General features: G+C 51.9%; 1 protein-coding gene across 1 annotated transcript in view; it reads left to right on the forward strand.

Moving 5' to 3' along the window:
- LOC122389224 overlaps positions 1-20363 on the forward strand; it is a 52491-nt gene that overhangs the window by 30746 nt on the left and 1382 nt on the right. The window contains exons 3-9 of the mRNA XM_043381052.1: positions 1459-1635; positions 14351-14566; positions 16267-16491; positions 18452-18616; positions 18843-19034; positions 19368-19487; positions 19777-20101. Coding sequence (XP_043236987.1) covers positions 1459-1635; positions 14351-14566; positions 16267-16491; positions 18452-18616; positions 18843-19034; positions 19368-19487; positions 19777-20101 — 1420 coding nt within the window. The remainder of the gene's footprint in view (positions 1-1458; positions 1636-14350; positions 14567-16266; positions 16492-18451; positions 18617-18842; positions 19035-19367; positions 19488-19776; positions 20102-20363) is intronic.

The raw sequence follows: 20363 nt of genomic DNA on the forward strand, positions 1-20363 counted from the left end.
TGTGTGTGTGACCGCTAACAGAAAATGCTCATGAACGAAGCCAATGGAATTAGAATATAAGTGAGCATGAACCTTACTTACTTCACATGATGGTGAAAACCCTGAACACGTAATTCACATGACGGTGAAAACCCTGAACACAATATTTATTACGCGAGCTGTTGACTTTACTAATAAAATGACGTCTTCTTCTGAAAATGTAAAAATTTGATGTTCAGTCTTTGTTTGAGAGCAAGTTTTTCAATTGTATAGCATAATTATTTATAAATAATAATTTTTATGGCTGTTTTTAGTGACACAAAACAATTTTTCGCCACTTTTTTGCTATTGACGTCATTAAAAACTCAAGTAAAATTTTTGATTGAAAGAAGCAATTGTGGCTCGCACGTCCTTAGGGATTTGAGCGAAGATCATTATTTGGAAAAATCAAAATATATGAACGTTTTCCTTTCTTGGATGCTCACTAGTGTTTTGATGATGCCTTGCATATCAAATTAGTTTGAGACTTGCTCAGAAGGCTGCTTCAAGCCTGGCATATCACACCCCAGAAAATATGCAAGGTAAGAAAGAAGCAAGAGTTTTGACAAGACAATCACTGTTTGACAGTCCATCAACTTCAGTTACATTTTCCATACCTAACATTGATAATGAAAAGCATCAGGGTCTGTTGTTCTGTCCCACAACCATGCTTCAGGATTTGGCATTATATATCTACACTGCTAGTGCTTCTATTCTGGTTCGTTGTTTGTTTTCTGTTGATGTAGGTAGTAGGTACCACCTACCTACCCATCTTTCTTAACCCCTTGCAGGGACTTGTGTAGGCATGCGATGCGCATCAGGCTTCAGGCCTTCGGCCTAAAGCCAGATACACAACCACTTAACCTATGATGCTTCATGAGCTTGAGAATCTACAGCCCATTGCAATGTGCTTTTGGCTATAGGTATATTTCAACTAAAAGCAACTTATTATATACTATTTGGTTGCATTTCATTGAAAGTATCCACGGCCGGCTGACGGCTGGCTGCCCACAGTTTGCCACGGCTGTGGGCGGCTGTGGCTGTGGAGCCACGGCTGTGGGGCGGCTAGGCTGTGGAAAATTGCAGCCGTGCAGAACTCTAACTCCCACGGTCCCGTGACCCTGCGACTCTTGACAGTTTCCCCGTCTACATATATGGCAGAGGGGAACTTATACTACCGTGACCCCTGCGACTCTGACCGTTCCCTATCTGCGGCAGGTACCCGTGTTTTGGACCACCGTCCCAATTCCCATGACCCTGCGACTGACCGTTCCCTCTCTGCGGCAGGGTATCTGGGACTGCTAGTTGCTACCGTCCTGTGACCCCAGTGACTCTGACCCCTCCCCCCTTATCTGCGGTAGGGTACCCGTGTTTAGTGTGTACCCTTTACCCGTACCGTCCCGGAGCCCCGCGTGTCTGACCGTGCCCTCTCTGCGGCAGGGTACCCGTGCGGCTCGCCGGGCAAGCCGCTGCACGGCTCCGTGTCACCCCGCGGTCAGCTGTTCTACGCCGGAGAAAATGTCACCATCACATGCCGGCCGGGCTACGTGCGGTTCGGCCAGCCCACGCGGACCTGCTCCCAGGACGGCACCTGGCAGGGACTCATGCCGTTCTGCAGTGAGTACCGCTACCTACCGCATGTCACCCGACTGCATCAGTTAATGAATGGATTCGGTAATCTATGCTCTTATTCATTATTAGCTTACATGGTCCGTACATTACTAGCTAATGTATGGCCCATTCATCCATGATAGTGCAGTTTAGAGTTCATCTGAATTGCAAACGTAGGTAAAAGTACAATCATATTTTCAAGGCTGACACTAAAAGAATGTTTCCCTAAATTCCTAGCGTTGCATTGCTCAGAAAAGTGGGGTTCCTTCTTATTCCTCGTAGTTTGTGTAAATGTTGGTTCATTTACGACGCTGAACGAAAAATCGTTCCAAGCCGACCACAGCACGAGCTGATGCCAGGCCCAGGGAGAAATGGTGATTGATGGGTGCCACAATCATCGCCCTGGAGCATAACAGCACAATGCACGCACCGGCTAATGCCGACTCCCGAGTCCGACAAACGAGGGACAGTCGACAAATGTTCGTTATGCTGGTGAAAAGAGAAAGAGATTCGGTGTCGACAGTAATCGAGCGAGCTAACGAAGCCACAAACACATCGGTACTGGAAACCTGAGCCGTAATGGACAATGCCCCAGGCGGCACTAAGCGGCGGCCGGGACAGATTCCCTAAGTAATCGATCAGCACCTGTCGGCGCCTTTGGTAGGGCTCAGCGGCACGCTCGGGTGGCGCTCCGGAACAGGCTGCTGTAGGGGCGTGTAGGGGCTGTCAGGGCGTATTTTAACATGTTAACTGGGTCGGCAATTGCCGACCCAGTCACGGAGAATGCCGACCCAGTGACAGCCGTTTGCCGACCCAGTTGCCGCCCCCTCTAGGATGCAGCACGCACATGCAGGCTAGGTGCCGTCATTCATAGTGAGGCTGCTGCCCTCCGAAATGATAATGCCGCCTCTTAAAGTGAAGCAGCCGTCTATAGAAAGTGATGATCCCACAACTCAATGTGACAGTGCCGCCCCTAAATCTGTTAGTAGTCCCACTCAATGTAATGGTGCCGCCCTTCTAAGCATCTGTGGAGCCCCTCAATGTGATGATACCGCCCCTCAAGAAGATGATGCCGCCCCTTTCAGTATCGGTGGCGCCCCTCAATGTGATGGTGCCGCCCTCAAAGGGCCGGTGGCGCCCCTGAATGTGATGGTGCTGCCCGCCAACGAGTCGATGGCGCCCCTCAAAATGATGCTGCCGCCCCTTAAAGTGTTGGCGCCGCCCCTTATAGTGTCAGTGACGCCCTTCGAAGTGTCGGAGGAACCCACTAATATAATGGTGCCGCCCCTCTAGATATCCACATAGCCCCTCATTGTGATGGAGCCGCCCTCAAGCAGATGATGCCGCCCCTGAATGTGATGGTGCTGCCCGCCAACGAGTTGGTGGCGCCCCTCAAAATGATGCTGCCGCCCCTTAAAGTGTTAGTGCCGCCCCTTATAGTGTCAGTGACGCCCTTCGAAGTGTCAGAGGAACCCACCAATATAATGGTGCCGCCCCTCTAGGTATCCACATAGCCCCTCATTGTGATGGAGCTGCCCCTCAAGCAGATAATGCCGCCCCTCAAGAAGATGATGCCGCCCCTTTCAGTATCGGTGGCGCCCCTCAATGTGATGGTGCCTCCCTCAAAGTGCCAGTGGCGCCCCTAAATGTGATGGTGTCTCCTGTCAACGAGTCGGTGGCACCCCTCAAAATGATGCTGCCGCCCCTAAAAGTGCTGGTGCCGCCCCTTACAGTGTCAGTGGCGCCCTTCAAAGTTTTGGAGGAACTCATCAATACAATGTTGCCGCCCTCTAACTTTCTGTAGCGCCCCTCCATATACATAATGGTGCCGCTTCTCAAACCATCCGTGGCGCCCCTCAAAGTGATGGTGCCGCCCCTTACAGTGTCGGTGGTGTCTCCTCAAAAGTCAAGGTGCCGCCTCTCAAAGAAATGCTGGTGTCCCTCGAAGTGTCGGAGGCGCTCCTCAATGTCATGTTGCCGCCCCTCAAACCTTCCGTAACGCCCCTCCACGTCATGGTGCCGCCCCCCCCCCCAATGTGCTCACGGCGCCCATATGTGATAGTAACGCCGGTCAAAGTGCTCCTGGCAGTGTCGGTGGCGCCCCTTATAGTGTCGGTGGCGCCCCGAACAGTATCGGTGGTGGCCCTCAAAGTGATGATGTCACCCTCAAACAAACGGTGGCGCCCTTCGAAGTATCGGAGTCCCTAAATATCATACCTATTGCCGCCCATTAACGATCTGTAGCACCCCTCCATATGATGGAGCCGCCCCTTAAAGTATCCATGGCGGTCCTTAAAGTTACAGTGCCGCCCCTTACAATGTGGGTGGCGTCCTCAAAATAAAAGTGATGTTGCCCCCCCCCCCCGAGTAATGTTGGCGTCTCTTTCTTCTTTTTAAGTATCGGAGGCGCTCCTCATTGTCATTTTGCCCCACATCACTGCTCACATGGCGCCCTTCAATGTAATGGTGCCACCCCGCAACGCTCAAAGACATAATTGCGCTCCTCACAGTGTCGGTGGCCCTAAAAAAAAAATTGGTGGCGCGCCTCAAAAAACAAAATGATGCTGTCGTCCCTTAGCATATCTGCAGCGCCCCCAAAATGATAGTGCCTTCCCTTAACCGGCGCCGGGCTGAGTTTGTTTAAACCCCCCTCCCGACCCCTATAACTTGGCTACTTAGGCCACGTAGCGACACGCGGTAAGCGGTATTCGAAAGAGTGTCAAAAACTGCTTGGGTTAGTTGGTTAACCGTGCTTTGGTTAGGGCAAGTCAAATGTCAAATATCAGGTGACCAGAGGTCATCAAAGGTGAAATGTGGGTGAAATGTTGTCTGTTTCAACATTTATTGACAAACTGGCGCATAACTCGGGGAAGAATAGAACTACAGCACCGCGAAAAAGCGCATTCGATAGCTCTTCAACGTTCCTATGAAGTCTTCAGACTTGACCTAACATCAACGGCTTAACCTACAGAGCACAACTTGTTTAACCCGTGCCGGGCCGGGGAGGGTTGGAGGGGACAGTGGACCCCCTGCGCCCCTCTACTGAGCTGTTTTAATGAAGAACCTTTTACTGTAATAATTATTGACTCACGAAAGTTATGACATTGTTTTTTTCAGTACTGTGCTCCTCTCGTCGAGATGCGTCGAATGAACTATAATTTGACATTCAAACGTCATTTGGGAAATTTGAGCTCAGGTCCAGGTCATGACCTGGCTGGTAAAGGTCATGTTGCATATCAGTCGATTTGTATCGTCAAACTGAAATCATCTATGTAAGGTGTTTTCATCGCTCAGGCATGTCGCATGTCTCTATCAGAAGTTATTGGAAAAACTGCTGGAGGCCTACCATGACCTGACATGACCTCAAGGACATAACGAGGGGTCGTGGGTGGCAATTTTCCGATTAAGTGTGTCATTTTTAATTGTTTTCTGATGTTTAAATTCGTTAATTTTGACATTTGTCTACCTATAAAAAGAGGCACATGCCCTGATTTTCTCCCATTTCCTTTTACCTAATGGAAGGGTCGCAAAATTGTCCTTACATTTGGTCAGAGACATCGCAATTTCGAGACTTACATTTAACCCTCGCCGGTTGATGCAACCCCCCTAAGGTTTATCGCGAATAACTCGCGTAAAAAGCGGCCGATCGCAACGAAACTTTCAGTACCCTCGAATTGATCAATTTTACACCTACCCTGCAAATTGATGACCCTAACTTCAATGACCTTTCACCTGTGACCTCTTTTCCGTGACCATGTTTGGCCGAAATCAAGATTCGGCGTATGTCGGCTCGCATTAACCGCGCGTTTGCAAGCTTTTCGTGGTTTCAAACGTTCAAACATGTGATTTGATGTTGCTCCCATGCATTAGGGTGGGTGTCAAGGTCACCTGAAGGTCAGGTCAGGTCATTGACCTTTGGTGACCTCGGTTCACTTTTTCGAGTTTTACATGTTTCTAGGCTAGTTTTTGGAGCTGAATTCGAATTTAGCAACCATTTAAATATTTCCGAAGTAGTTTTGGTGCCTTCGTAACATGTTACGAAGCTGTCAGAGGCGGATGACAGGTACTACGAATACCCGGTACGACCCCTACCGGTTGACCTGACCTGACCTGACCTGACCTGACCTGACCCGACCTGGTCTAAACGCTTAACGACATCATCTGTGATCAAAACTAACACGATATTTGTGATCAGCACCACGGAAAACCCCTTAGCAGCCACAATTTACGACTTTCAAACAGGTCCCGATATTCCCGATTTTTGGGTCATTGACCTGACCTGGAAGGTCAACCGATGACCTAGGACCTTGAAATTGGGTATCATTGGCTTCCTCTCGTGACGGGCAACACGCTCGTTTTTTTCTGCGAAGCTCTAGCTCCATCAGGGGCCAAACGAGGGGGGGGTCGTACCAACCAACCTTGTGCCGTCGAAGGACTCAAAATGGCCTGTGCCGGCGAGGGTTATATATACAGTTACACACTGTTTGTCTTATCAATCGCTGAAGTTATAAAGGGATCGTTCAGTCGGTATATCTATGGTGAGCATTTGCCTGTTCCGTGGCTCAGTTGGTAGAGCACCGGACTCCCCGCATTGTCTTCGCTTGCGTTTTGTCCGCCGGCCGAGCCGGAGAGAAAGTTACCGAGTGAAGGTCATTCAAAGTTCAAAAACTCAATGACAATGTCACTGGGGTCACGAAAATGTTTGAGTAGGTAGGTATAACATTCATTAACCTGGGGGGGGGGGAGGGATGAACGTATCGTTGCAATACGCTGTTCATTACGCGAGTAACTAATAAATAAAAAATGTATGAGTTAATCCTTACTCCACACGCTCTCCCTCTCCATAAAAAAGAGAGTTAATTGTGTTGCATTTTATCTATATGCAGAAAAATAGAGGCGTCAAAGGATATGGCCGAATATCAGCGACCCTTGCTGTGTAAGCAATGGGGTATGACAAGTGGGGGTAATGGCCCCGTCCAGCGCCCATAAAGTGGGCACACTCGTGCGACCTGCCGACCACTGTTCTAGATAGAGCAGTGATGCCATCCACATTTTTGCTCCATCCCAATATCTCGACCAGAATTTCCCAAGATTCTCGTCTCGAATCCCAAGACTACCCATCGCATATCCTTAGGTGTACCACAAGTAAATCCATAGATTATTTTGGACATATTAGTGTGTTTTATTCAGCTTTCTCTTCTTCGGGTCCACCCTTGTCCTTATTGGCGTCTTTACAGCAACTAATGTACATACATTGTACAGCCCTCTGCAGACTGCGTGGTAGGTATTCTTTTTTCGACAAAACCGAGAATAACGCGAATGCTATGCTATCGGGCACTCGGAAATCGTAACAGCAAGATGCGCGAGACTCCGCAGCTTAAATTGGCATTATCATCGTATGCATTTTCCATCCAGTTTGGCAACAAAACCCAAACGAACTTTTACATTTTGTTGCCACACAAGGCGCATGCTTTGTTTATTGATAGGCCCTATCGAAGGAGTGGAGCATGGCGCATCTATTTGCAGTGAGTTTCGGCCGACTGATAACATGACTTTTGAATTATTATCAGTTTTGTCGGAAAAAGAATATCTACCACGCAGTCTGCTGAGGGCTGTACCTAGAGGCCGGGGGGGAGGGGGAGGGGGTCGATCGGACTCCTACAGCTGATATTCCTGACCGAGTATAAGAGCTTCACGAAAAATGAAGATGCTGGCCTAGACAACATTAAGCCGGTGGTATCTGATTCTATGGTCAGGTCATTCGTCGACCGTCAATGGTGGGTCAAAGACCCAAAACACAAAGTCCGAATCTGTTAGAACTTCTTGGAAACGAAATCTGTGGCATTTTGGATTTATTTCGAAATTTGTCTGACACATTTGGAGAAGCTAGGGTCAAGTGAGGTCAGGCTGTTTTTAAGTGTCTTTCACCACTGACAGTTTTGAAATAGGGGCTCCAAAACAAGCTCTTAAAAGCTTATGTAAATCCCGAAATCGAAAAGCCTATGCTGTGAATCTGCGTGTAAGCCAGTGCCCGCTGGGGCCCATGGATTTTCAAGCCGACGATGGCGAGGGGGTCTAAACGAGGACCTAACTCGTCCCCTGGACTATATAGCTACAAGACGTCAGCAGTGTTGTGAAGGTCGCAACTCGCAAGGTTACGCTTTGATTATTTTTGGTCCAGCAGAGCCCAGAGGTCAGGTGACCAGGCACTTTTCCGAGGTCAAAAAATTGCCCTTATTTTGGTTCGCGGTCAAAGGATAAGCCTCCATAGAGCAAAACCGTAAAATGAAGCGCTTTGTGCGGGAGCCGCTTTCTGAAATATTTTTTGGACATACCTAATGTTTGTAAAAGCTTTTCATAGCCACCCAACATCATGCCGCCAAACCACCCATCCCCGTTGATTGGTAGAGTTGGAAATTAAACAAATGAGCGCCAGTTGCGAACAGCAGCGACTGAAAGCTGCTACTATACCCATAACAAGTAATGGTACAAAAATAATCCTGCGATCTCGGGAAGAGAATGCCTGCAAGAAACATCGCAAGCTTCGTCCGTTACCTACTTCAATATGTTTGAATGCTATTAACCTCCGTGAGGCAAATCCATCCTAAATTTATTATCGACCAAGGAGAAAAAACATTCGACAGCATGAGAAGACAAAGTGAAATCAGCTTCTGCCAGATCCCAAGATATGCAGTGCAAATCACAAGATCCCAATGTTAATGTTCAAATCCCAAGATCTTGGGACAAATCCCAAGGAATGGCATCGCTGAGATAGAGCCATAAAACGCCGTGAATATTTTAAGCTTGACGATACGAATCGACTGGTATGTAACATGTTTACCTCGGGTAAAATTTTAAAATTACTTTTTGTTAGGTCAAATTATAGTTCATTTATCGCATTATGATGAGAGAAATACTATATCCCGGAAAAATAAACGTAATACCGCTGAGCTTAGGTTGAATCTGAAATCATTACTTAGGAAGAGTTATAAAAGAACCGACGAACGTGTCTTTTTTGGTCATTAAATATCAGTAGGTATGCCGCCCCCTCAGATGCCAAGTGCCGCCCCTATGAGTGCAAAATGCCGCCCCTAATTGTGATTGCCGACCCAGTGAAAATCCCTTAAAATACGCCCTGGGGGCTGTAGGCGGTGGGTGGTAAGGTGGTCCACTTTACCAACCAAATCCTAGTAACAAAACGAGTCTCATTATAGAACTTATAATGGATGCATAGCACATCACAAAAGTAAGTAGAATATCAAACAATTTGCCCGAGAAGGTGACAAAAGTGCGCTTTATAGCAGGAGCCGATGGAGACGTGGAGGGGTGGACGACATTTTCGGTTCAGCTTTCTGCCTCCGACCGTTTATTTGACGTGTGAACTATCATCGCTCGGTCGACCCGTCCCATATTTTTACCGGCTCGTGTGAGTTTCTCTTGTGGTCGGCTGTACCACATTACTATCCGAGACATGCAGACTGCTAGTTACCCTGTTAAGTTCAAGTTTTTGCCGTTCCGGTGACAAAAATGCCATTTTTATCAAAAGATAATATACATTTTGAGACACACGCTATGATGATAGTCGTGCGAGTACCGCCGCGTCATCAGATTTTACACCGATGTAGCACGGAAGGCGTGAAGAGGTCATTACCACTCGTGATTTCGCCATCCCCGGGTGACGCTTGACATTGCGGGGCCTTTGACTCACCGGCCGACCCTGATGCGCGCTTCGGCGGCGCGCGTGCGGCGTACATGGCGCGTGGCGAACCCGGCGCGGCGCTGGGTGTGCGGCGTAATCGGCGCAGAGGCGGCTGAGTGCGGCCACCGGTGCCAATCTCCTGCTCCAGCGGCGCCTGACCGGCGGCACGCGCCGTGACGTGCAGCCAATTTGGCCAATTTCGGCTGGTAACAGGTGGACTGGGTGCCGCGTAGCAGTTTCAGCTGAGATCATTGTGAATTCACGAAAATAGTTTCAGACGCTGTAAAGCTAATCTCAATAAGAGTATTGCCTATAAAATAGTATCGAATTAAGTGCTTCTTCTACCGAGATCATCGACTGAAAACATACTCAAAAAGAAGCTGAACACCTGTAAAGTGTATGTATTGTTGCCTGCGCCTATGAAAGACCGATGATTTCTAATATTTGCGCCGTATTATCCGCTATTCCAATCAACCAGCGGAATGGTCGAACATTTTTTTAACGAACTTTTGGATCTGGTAGGTATGCGTTTAACAGTCGTCTCTATTATTGTTTTGGATTGATGCTTCGTAACTGAAAATTGAAATGGCATTTCCTACCATGCACTGACTTAGCAAGAACATGGCTTTATTGCGGGATAGTCACCGTGATTGCGGGGTCACGGGTTGCACATAATGCGGCAACACGTACCTTATGTCCACTTCTATGAGTATTATGTAATATGTAATATGCATGCTAAATTTGCATCATTACCTACTCAACCTACGATTAGGGTGCGATATTTATCCTACTCAAAACAAAAGCATGGCCAAAATTTACATAACAATCACTGTTAGGGTGATCTTTTTCTCATGAACCGAAAGTTTTTCAATTTATGTTGACGAAAAACTCTGATATCTTACCGTGCTGCTGTCGTAGCTAATGTCACCCCAACTGCTGGCATGGCTGCAATGGCAGGAATGATGCAATGCAAACAGTGCGCGCCGCTGCAGTCTTGCACAGTCGGCGCGTACTTCCGACGTCAGCGTGGCGACCGTGCAGCGGTGCTCGCCGCCATCCACCTCGCTAAACACACGACGAACCGCCTGAGCAGTCACTGAAACCGCCACTAGGTCTGCTTACCGACCTCCAGTCAGCGTACAATTGTCGTACAATGGACCGCTAGCTTCCGTCCAGAAGTCGACTGGTCAGGAGCTCGTCGCCTGTTTAAACGATATTACACACGGTCAGCTGATGTAACCATTCGTATTTCGTGCTGAATGCTACCCTACATCCTTGGATATGACTCCAACTAGGGCCGTGACTGAGGCTTTTGCATACTGCGAATGTGAGCTGACCGTACCCACTCAACACGCTTGCATACGTGTGATAAGCACAGGCGCTGCTTCCTCGGCTCTATAGTACCTAATATTCGTGTAATATTCTCGTGTAATGTTCAGTGGTCAATCGTATCCCAGTCTCGGAGTGATTGGCCACTCCTGTACCTAATATTCGTGTAATATTATCGTGTAATGTTCAGTGTTCAATCGTATCCCAGTATCGGAGTCATTGGCCACTCCTGCTCCGAAATGTGGGGCGCACCGCGCTGACTGAAGCACCGTTTGCGAAACTTGCCGCCTATGAGTGGCGGTGGAGCGAGGTTCAAGGCTGCGTGGTCGGCCGGAGGCGCTCACCGCGGACCGCTTTGGATTTCGACACCGTCTGCTGACCGCCAGGTCGGACCCACGGGGCGGTATATACTCCGAAATAATTGGGATGAGCTGTACACATAGAACATCAACAGAGTTGATGTTCTATGTTCTGTGCTTATTGGGATAATTTTGTTTGTTTGTTTGTTTTGTTGGGTTAGGCCCTTTCGGTCCAGTTAGACCATTTCAGAGCCGGGAGGATGATAGGATATAGGGGAAGACATTGGTCTGGGCAGGCACCCTAGTGAGTCGCCGGGGCTGAGCCCGTCCGAAGACAGGCCACCCAGCCCCAAGGCACTCACTGCACCCGGCTACGGGGTGCGCTCCCTCAGGAGCAGCGGTGCCGCTCCAAGGGAGCAGCCCGCATGAGATAAAGTTGCCTGTCCAGCCCGGAAGGGGGTGGCGGTGTGGAGGAGAAGGATTTCAGTATCCTGAGGATAGAAGCACGGAACGGTGTATTGGGATAATCCGGGGGTCCATGCTTATTGCTTGGGAGATTTGAGTTTGTTTTACCTTGTGGTAGTGAGTTTTCAGTCCAATGGCTGGATTGTCTCTCGTGAACAGGTTTTCCCCAGTTACTCAAAAAACACTCGGCAGTTTCGGTGGGAGAAGAGAAACTGCCAGGGGGTGCGGCGCCACTTATTCCCTCCTCGCGAGCGTGGCGGTTCGGAGACCTCAGCGACGCATTGCAGCATAGCTGCGTTCGAGCGCTGTCTGAGAGCACTTGGCACCGGAGACCGGCTTTCACTCGGGGACGGGCCGGGTCCCTATTTCACAGAACACTTGACACCGTGGGTGTGTCTCTCTGCGTGTCATCCGACTCCCGGCCGTGCCCGTTCGTAGACCTCAGCTCGAGCGTGCCGCGCGCCGACTGTCTGAAGCGCAGTGCCGGCTCGTGTCATCGCCCGTGACGATCGCATCGCGATGACGGCGTGATGGCCCTCGTGACGGTTTGATAACGGTCACGTGACCCGGTGATGACGCTGGTGGACGACTGTGGGACGAGCGGTGGGTAGCCGCGGCCGACTGACCGCGGTCGATGCTCTGTCGTTAGCGCAGGTAGTGTTGGTCTGCCGTCAGGGTTGTGTTGGCGACTTTTTTATATCTCAGAGTTCAACGAGCGGTGATGTGGTAGTGGTTTGCGTCTGTTCCGCCCGCTCCCAGTTCTCCAGTCGCGTTTTCGTTGCTGTTCCTTGGGGTCCTCCACTCCTTGTCGTCCCTGACATCCGGTGCCGATCGGCTGACCTCGAGCCAGCGGCCCTTGATACACCGGTACTGATCCTCTCCTGGGCGAGCTGTGCCGAGCTGGGAGAGCTTTCTCTGGCGTATTGCCGGCGGCGAGTCGAGCCGTACCTACCGGTCCGAGCTCATCCCACCAGCCGCGCCCGCCTGTCTCATTCACCGGCAGTGCGGCCGAAACCTGCCACCGGGTGCCGATTCATCAGAGGTCCCGGCATTTCTGTCGGCACGCCGGAACGACGTGTGTTCGTAATTACAGAGAAAGTGGGAATACTCTATAATCTGCTCGGATGAACATGAAATGGCGTGTTATTTGAGCGCTCCCATCTATACACACGGCTTAGAGAGGCTCCATGGCAACCTCTGGCACTAACGGACAAACATGCATTACATGACATTAACTCATTTTCTCGGTAGTGTGTTGGGTTGCATATTGTATTAGCAGTGAGTTGACACGCATTTAAGAAGTTTTCCTATTCAATTTGACCCATGGCTCTGAAGATAATTCTGATGATCGGGTCCACACTTTGCAGCGCACTGGGCCTATGGTAATCACCGTTTTATAGCATTAAATTATTGATAAACTTGCACCAATGTTTTATGTGTGATTTTAAGGCCTTGCACATTTCCTCTCAAAAGCTCACATGTAACATTTTACAGCTTATTTTCTCCAACGAGCTTCTTGTCAGTTGACTGTTAGCCTAGCCGCCGCAGAAAGAGCTTTTAGCTGACACCTAATGAATATTTCACGGGCCACAATGACCACCATTTTCGGAAACGAAAGCTATGCGGCTGTCTGAGCGAATTCTGGCAGACGTCTTCACATGAAACCGCCTATTATAGGAAGGAGTGGATTTTATCCTGATTTATGCGAACTGCGACGGTAACGTATGGAGCTCAAGCGGCCCCACAATTATCTTCTAATCCATCGTCTGTTGTTTCCACACGTTACCGATGAGTTATGTTGCGGTGGATGCAGGGGCCCATATCGATGTTAAGTGTAGGTATAACTGAGCTGCGATTTGGAGACGACTGGCCGACCCCACCGTGGTCGAGACGGGCCAGCACAGTGGGAGGTCGGCTAGCGTGCGCCGTATGTCAACACGCCATCGATTTGGCTCCCGATTTCTGCGAAATGGAAAGCTTTCGGGCCATGATTGATTTAGACGGGATGTGGTCTTGGACCGTTCTATCGAGAACGAATCAATTTAGTCGCGAAATAGCTTGCGATAAAAACAGGAGAGCGGTTTTGTCGGCTCGGTTCCGGCGGGGCAAACCGATCGCTGGGATAAAAAGGTTGATTTTCCTCTGTCCCCGGGCTATGGCGAAATAGCACCTTGATCAACGGACGGACACCTACATAAAAAGAACGCAAAAACGGGACCGTATGGAAAACGCCGACATCATAATAAGTATGGTAAATATTCATATGTGTCTAAGTCATTTTTGAGCTGTGATCATACATAAGTACGAGATGGAAGGTAGCTCTTAAATTTATTACCTTTCTAAAGGCAAGCAGCTTTTATTGCTAAGGAGGAGACGTGGGTAGGCAATGCTTATAAGTTTTTATAGCGCATTTTTCTGTCCTGTAACAGTTTGATCTCCTAGCGAGCCATTGATGCAGCAGGATTCGGGGCTTGGCCTGGGACCGGCGCCCCGTCCGCGGCATGGGCGTCACTTTCACTGCGCGCTACGAGCTCTGGTGCAGGAAGTGACCGCGCGTGCCGGCTGAGCCCGCTGCGGTGGGGCCTCCGACCCGGCCGCCGCTATACGAGAACGAGACCGAAAGTGAGCCGGTCGCCCGCTCGACCCGCCCGGCCGGTGTAGTTAGGTAGTGGTCTGGGCCACAGTGGTTAGACAGGTTGGGTGAGGGACGGCGAATGCTGCGTGCTGACTGGCCCTGCCCAGGCTGGGCGAAGGCCGTGGGACGTCCGCTGTATTACGACCCTTAGCTGTTTTCCTCCACATCAGAACAAATGCGAGTTCATGCGAGAAAAGTGAGAAGGATATGTTTCAATAAATCAAAGTACCACTACCGCAGGTCTGCAGAGGTGGCCTTTTCCTGACCTGCCCTCGCCCTCTCGCGCTGTTCCAGGGCGTAACGTGGCCTTCCGGAGTGTGACGCAGGGCGCGACGGTGCCGCTGTCGCCGCAGGGACCGCCGTCGCTGCCCGAGTCGCCGTCGTCGCTGGCGGTGGACGGCAGCATGGAGACGTGCAGCCGGGCGCCGCGCACCGCGCCCAGCCGCTGGTGGCAGGTCCGGCTGCCCAGCCGCACACGGGTCGAGTCGGTCGGCCTCGTGGTGCCGCAAGGTGAGGAAGGTGCCGCCTCTGTTTGCCTGCCTGGCTGTCTGGCTAGCTGGCCGGGTGGATGGATGACTGGCTGACCGTTTGTCTATTCTGTCTGTCTCTATGTCCGTCTGTCTGTCTGTCTTCATATGACCGTCTGATCCGTTTCTGCGCTTATGCATAGGTACGACAAACTTCCATATTTAAGCTAGCTTGATTTTCTTTGGTAACGGTGATGCTATCTGTCCCCCTTGACCTTCTCGTTTTGCGTTCAGCAGATGTTATCCCAACGCACAAGAATACGACAATGTGAAGCGCCTGGGCGATGTTTTTATAGCGCCATGAGTCAGCTTTTTCCATAGTCCCAGTGTTGTAACCAGCCCCGTGTAGCTTGTGGGGCACCGTGTTTGCGATGGGCGTGGGATATGGTAACGGTCATCGGTCGCAACAGCGACTGGGCGAACTTCTTCCTTCTGTTTAAACGTCTGAAACCTCTGATATTTCATCAGCGGATTTTTATATTTTCATTTACAGAAAGAATGATTACTTAAAAAGGACGGACAAATGACACATGACAATTCCACGACACACGATAAAAAAACGCGGGCCCCGGAGAGCACTGAGTGTGTGCTTCGAGTTGCACCTGTGCGCCTACCGTTCACAGCGGTTCTGGAGCAGCGCCGTGGTCGCGGATGCTCTCACGCATCTTTGCGAGGAGCGCGGCATATGCGGTCAGCGCATTGGGGCGCGGCGGTCGGGGCGTGTCCTGTGCCAAGCTGGGAGAGAGGCATAACAGCTGCTCGGCGAGCTGCTGCGTCGTCGGCGAGTCCGCATCCGTAAGCGGTGGAGACTCGCGGCGGGGCAGCAGGTAGTAGGCCAGGTCTGGGTCATCTAGGGGGTTTCTGCTAGGCTCCTCACTGCGACTCCCTGCAGATGGACGGACTGGCATCACTGGACCGGGTCGCAAAGCTGTCGCTGAATCCTTGCTGCAGCCGACGCTGCAGTTCCCTTCGCCAGTGTTGTCGCAGCCGTCGCTGATCTCACCAGTGCTTCTGTCACCTCCACCGCCGCCGCTTCCTCGGCCGCTGCCGCCGCCGCATTCATCGCTGCTCTCGCCGCAGCTGCTCCTGCTGCAGCGGTCCACGTCGTGGCTGTTTCCACGGCTGTCGCCACCGCTTCTGTCAAAGCTGGTGACAGCAGTTCTGACGTCAGGTTTGTCGTGGGCTCCCGCCAATCGTATGGCCGTGGCGTTTCCGCGGACCTGATCGTGCGCACCTCTCACTGTTGTCCTTCGCCCCTCCCCTCGTCTGGTATGTTGGCCGCGCCGCGGCTGGTGTGGAGAAACGCGGGATTGAGATGCGCGGCACGAGTACGACGCAAGGTCGCCGGCGCGGTAGGCAGTGGGCTAATTGGTACACAAGGTGCGGTGTGTCACGTCCTCTGTCCGTGAACACGAACAGGGAGGGGAAAGGAGGGACTGGCGTAACACTGACTGGGCTGAGAAAGATGCGTTCATCTCGGCGACTGAAAATGGAACATGTCTGATGATTGTGTGATAGAAACCTAGAATTGAAAGGCTCGGATGGGTGGTTGGCCCAAGCCATACCGCAATTCCCCGAATGTTTCAGTTCTGTTGTGTCTGTCTAAACCAGACACTCCTGCGTGCCGTTTCGTCGTCTCCCGCACCAGCCGTTTCACCACTACCCTTTTCTGTCCTCCGGCAGCCGTGCACCTGGACCTGATGATTTTCGTCATCAGTCTGGACACACCGGACTCGCCGAAGGCCGAGTACCTGCGCTGCGCCAACTTCAGCGGCGGCCTGCCCGACTCGAAGCGGCTGTTCCGCTGCGGCGCCCAGGGCCTGGTCGGAGAGTACGTCTACATCCGCGACGAACGCCAGCACCTCGACTACTTCACGCTCTGCGAGGTGGAGGTGTTCGCCTTCAGAGGTGGGTGCCAGCCGGCCCGTGAGCATCGGGCTCTGTCCTTCGCGCTATGGGTACAATTTGTAAAATAGACGAGAGGTGGCAAGACAACAATGCTCACACCTCCCATTTGAATGGCGTGTCAATTGGTTTACTTGATCAGCTTCGTACCATTGCAACGCTAATGAGGCTATGTATAATCAACGGAGTGAGTGACGTAACCATATTGAACACCCAGTTTTCCTCACGGCTAGCCGGAATAAGGTGAAAGCTGACCAGGCCCGCACGGAGCCCGGCGTATGTACCTATATCACAGCCTGATGGCGATATCCGACTCGGCCTGAGCACAGCAGATAAATGATCACGATTCGTGAGGGTGCCGGCCCGATCAAATTGACCGCCCAATCAGAGCCGGCCGGGGAGATCGGGGAGAGGCCGTGACCGTCCGTCACGGGTAACGGCCGTGACGCCGTGTTGGGTAACGTCACGAGTGCGTCCCGTTGCGTTACGCTGCCGGCAGCCGAGCGCTGCAAGTGTGGGTAAACAGCCATTAGACGCGTTTCATCAGCGAGCGGCGGTGAGGTCACGATAGGTCACAGCAGGTCGCAGGTGGTCATGGAGGGTCACGGCAGGTCAGATGGGAACGCGGGTGGTCGAAAGGGGTTCGGATTTGACTCGTGGGATCCCATCAGGCAGAGAAAACTCGGCTAATGCGCCCGGCGTTATGTTATTGTAATACTGTTAATTGGTCTCAGCGTAAGCTATAAGTAGTGTCACCGCACCATTGCTAATCCAGCCTGCGTCTAACCTAACGTAACCTAACCTCACTGGACCGGGGAGTGTGGCACTGCGGCAGTGGACCGTTCCGACGACTGCCGAATTATGTGCCGTTCCCATACTGGGCGCCTTGCGTGCTGCACCAGCTGACAGAGGCACTCGCAGTTGTAAAGCGTAGTAGCCACAAACGATCCGGCATGGAACCGCACCTCGTCACTCCAGTCACGTGCTCCCGTTAGTGTACCTATCGTTGCAGGAAGACGTGCAACAACCTCGTGACTGATTAACGTGCGGCTGTGGTCGTTCGGCAATGTACCCGACCTGAGCCAGATACGACTCGGGTCATGACGCGCACCACATGTATCACTCAGCTACGACTGGCTGAGATGCCGGTCGGAGAACGCTATGTCTAACGTCTGCGCTAAGTAGAGCAGCGCTGATGATGTGGTGCACGTCGTGCATATTATTTGCGCTAGCATTATTCAAGACCGTAAACCCGTTACGTCAAGGTAAAATTGTCTGTCTAGAATCCGTCATTGACATTTTGATGGGCATTGTATCTGGACATGGGCGTCCGATCGGCGGCGGCTGCGCACATTCCTTCATGCACACCTAGCATACCGAACGTGCATTCGAGTACCGTTAGCCACCCCTTTACTGACCGCTACAAGGCTACTGATGACGCAAAGACCATTAAGCTCATTAAGTCGACGAAAATTCCAATCGTGATCAGCACTTCTGTGACATTGGTACAAATTAACAGCGACACGTAACAACTCAGCGTAACAGCACGACGTTCATGCCCCGTGGTGTCCCGTTGCTCACTAGTTCACCCTGGCACCTCAACCACTGAAGTTTCACGCCACCGCCCCAAGTAGCAACAACCCTGTTCCAGCGTCAATGGATCACCAGAGACGACCTTCTATTAGACGATAAAATGAAGAAGATACATTTCATGCATATTTTGTCAACTATTTGACGGTTCGATGTCCATCAACTAGTAAGACGATCCCTTTATTTCCCCCTCACTTCCTCTCTCCCCAAGCTTCCACTGACCTGACCCGACCTCCTAATCTCCCACTGACCTGACCCGAACTCCCAATCACCCGTTGACCCGACCCCCCAATCTCCCACTGACCTGACCTGACCTCTCCACAGACCTGATCTCTCAGTCCCACTGACCTGACCTGAGCTCCCCTTTCCACAGACCTACAAATCTGCGGCGATCCAGAGACGCCGGCGCACGGTCACGTGACCCGACCAGACGCCGACACGGCCACCTATGGGTGCGAGGCCGGCTATCGTCTGGCTGGTCACCGCCAGAGGCGCTGCATTCGCGGCGAGTGGGCCGGCCAGCAGCCCGTCTGCCGCAGTGAGTGGGGGTGAGGGGGAGGGGTGGAGGCTGAGAGTAGGATTGGGACAACTAAAAGTAACGGCTTTCTGGTAGTGGTTTGTTTGAATTTGTCTGTAGTATGGCGAGGCATAACACACTGCATTGACAATGCCAGTAAGTTTCCTGTCATCGATACCGTCCCGGAGCTCACGCCTTAGCCCGCCCGCCGCGCGGCTACTGATCTCGTGCCCCTCTGACCTTGCAGAGATATTCTGCGAGCGGCCGCCGCCGCTGGAGAACGGCTTCCTGGAGCAGGCGGCCGGCAGCCAACCACTGCACCAGTTTAACGATACAGCCCAGTATCGGTGTCACGCCGGCTTCGTGATGCAGGGCGGGCCGGGCCTGCGCACGTGCGCCATCACCGGCCGATGGAGCGGCGCCATGCCGCGCTGTCAGCGTGAGTCGGCCGTGGTCTGACCATAGGGGCTCGATAGGAAGGGGTCGCCAGTCATGGACTGCCACCGGTAGGGAATCGGGAGGTAATAAGCGGAACTCTGGATCCAGTATGCGTGATTAGCCAATCTGAGGCCTGCCATTCTGTTTTATGTTCGGCAAAGCGTGATTTTGACGAAATAACTGTTTCATCTTGACCCAGTGCTGTGGTGCTAGTAGGCAGTAGCCTCTAGTTTGCTGCCGACAGTCACGAATATGATATTCCCATAAGTGTGTCTGACTTCATCCTGACTCCAGTCACTACCATCTCACTGACTGGCTGTGCCACATGTTTCAGCTTTGGTGTGCCCTATGCCGGAGCGGTATGAAAACGCCCGGTATGAGCTTCTGAATGGCACCACCAGATGGCAGGCCATGGTGCAATACGAGTGCTTGGAAGGGTTCGTCCTCGGTTCAGGTAAGAGAAGACAGAATGGCACGAAACCCTACGCAACAAGTCTGTCTCATGTTTGGTTGGCATTAACTCCGTCAGCATTTGTATTTTATCGTAAACACAGTTTCCCTTGAGTATGATAGGTAACGGATGGTCGTGAAGATAATCGAACGGCAGGCACGCATCTGTGGCTAACAGAAGCCAGCCCCCCGCCACCACCACGCCAAAAATACACCCTCCCTCCCTTTCCTCCTCACGGTCCCGCCGCCCCCGTCTCCACCACCTGACATGGCCCACCACTCCCCACCCGCAGACTCAGACGAGCCAGTGACCCAGTGCGAGGACGACGGCCGGTGGCGACCGGTGAACGTCACCTGCACGCCGCGGCCGCCGCCGCCGGTGCTCGGGCCCGGCCTGGTGGCCGCCGACGCCGACCTACAGTCCGGCGCGGGCCGCTCGGCGGATATCTCCGACAGCGGGCCGGCCACCGAGCAGCACGGCCTGCCCGTCACCCACGAGCACCACCAGGCCATGAGCAGCGGCGTGATGGCCGCTATCTTGGTGGTGGCCGCGGTGGCCATAGTGGCCATGATCGTCGTGGGGATTCTGTTCACCAGGAAACGATCAGGAGCCTGCAGGTACGGACACTCATGGACAGCCTTCACCCAGTTGTGGCTGATGTGTGTTGAGACTTCCGTGATAATTCAGAATCGGTTCTCCGTTGAGAGCATGAACCAAGGAAGGCGTAACTAATGTCGACATGCTCAATAGGACTGTTGAAGTGAGAAGTAAATTTTTGCTGAAGCAATATCGAAAGTGCCCGTAGCAATAGGTATGCGGCCCACCACGATGTTGATCATTATACATAGTTTGCAACTCCCTAGCATAGTGTTCCCTCTC

Source organism: Amphibalanus amphitrite, unplaced genomic scaffold (genome assembly GCF_019059575.1).
Source record: "Amphibalanus amphitrite isolate SeventyFive unplaced genomic scaffold, NRLGWU_Aamphi_draft 000349F_arrow, whole genome shotgun sequence".
Classification (NCBI taxonomy): Eukaryota; Metazoa; Arthropoda; class Thecostraca; order Balanomorpha; family Balanidae; genus Amphibalanus; species Amphibalanus amphitrite.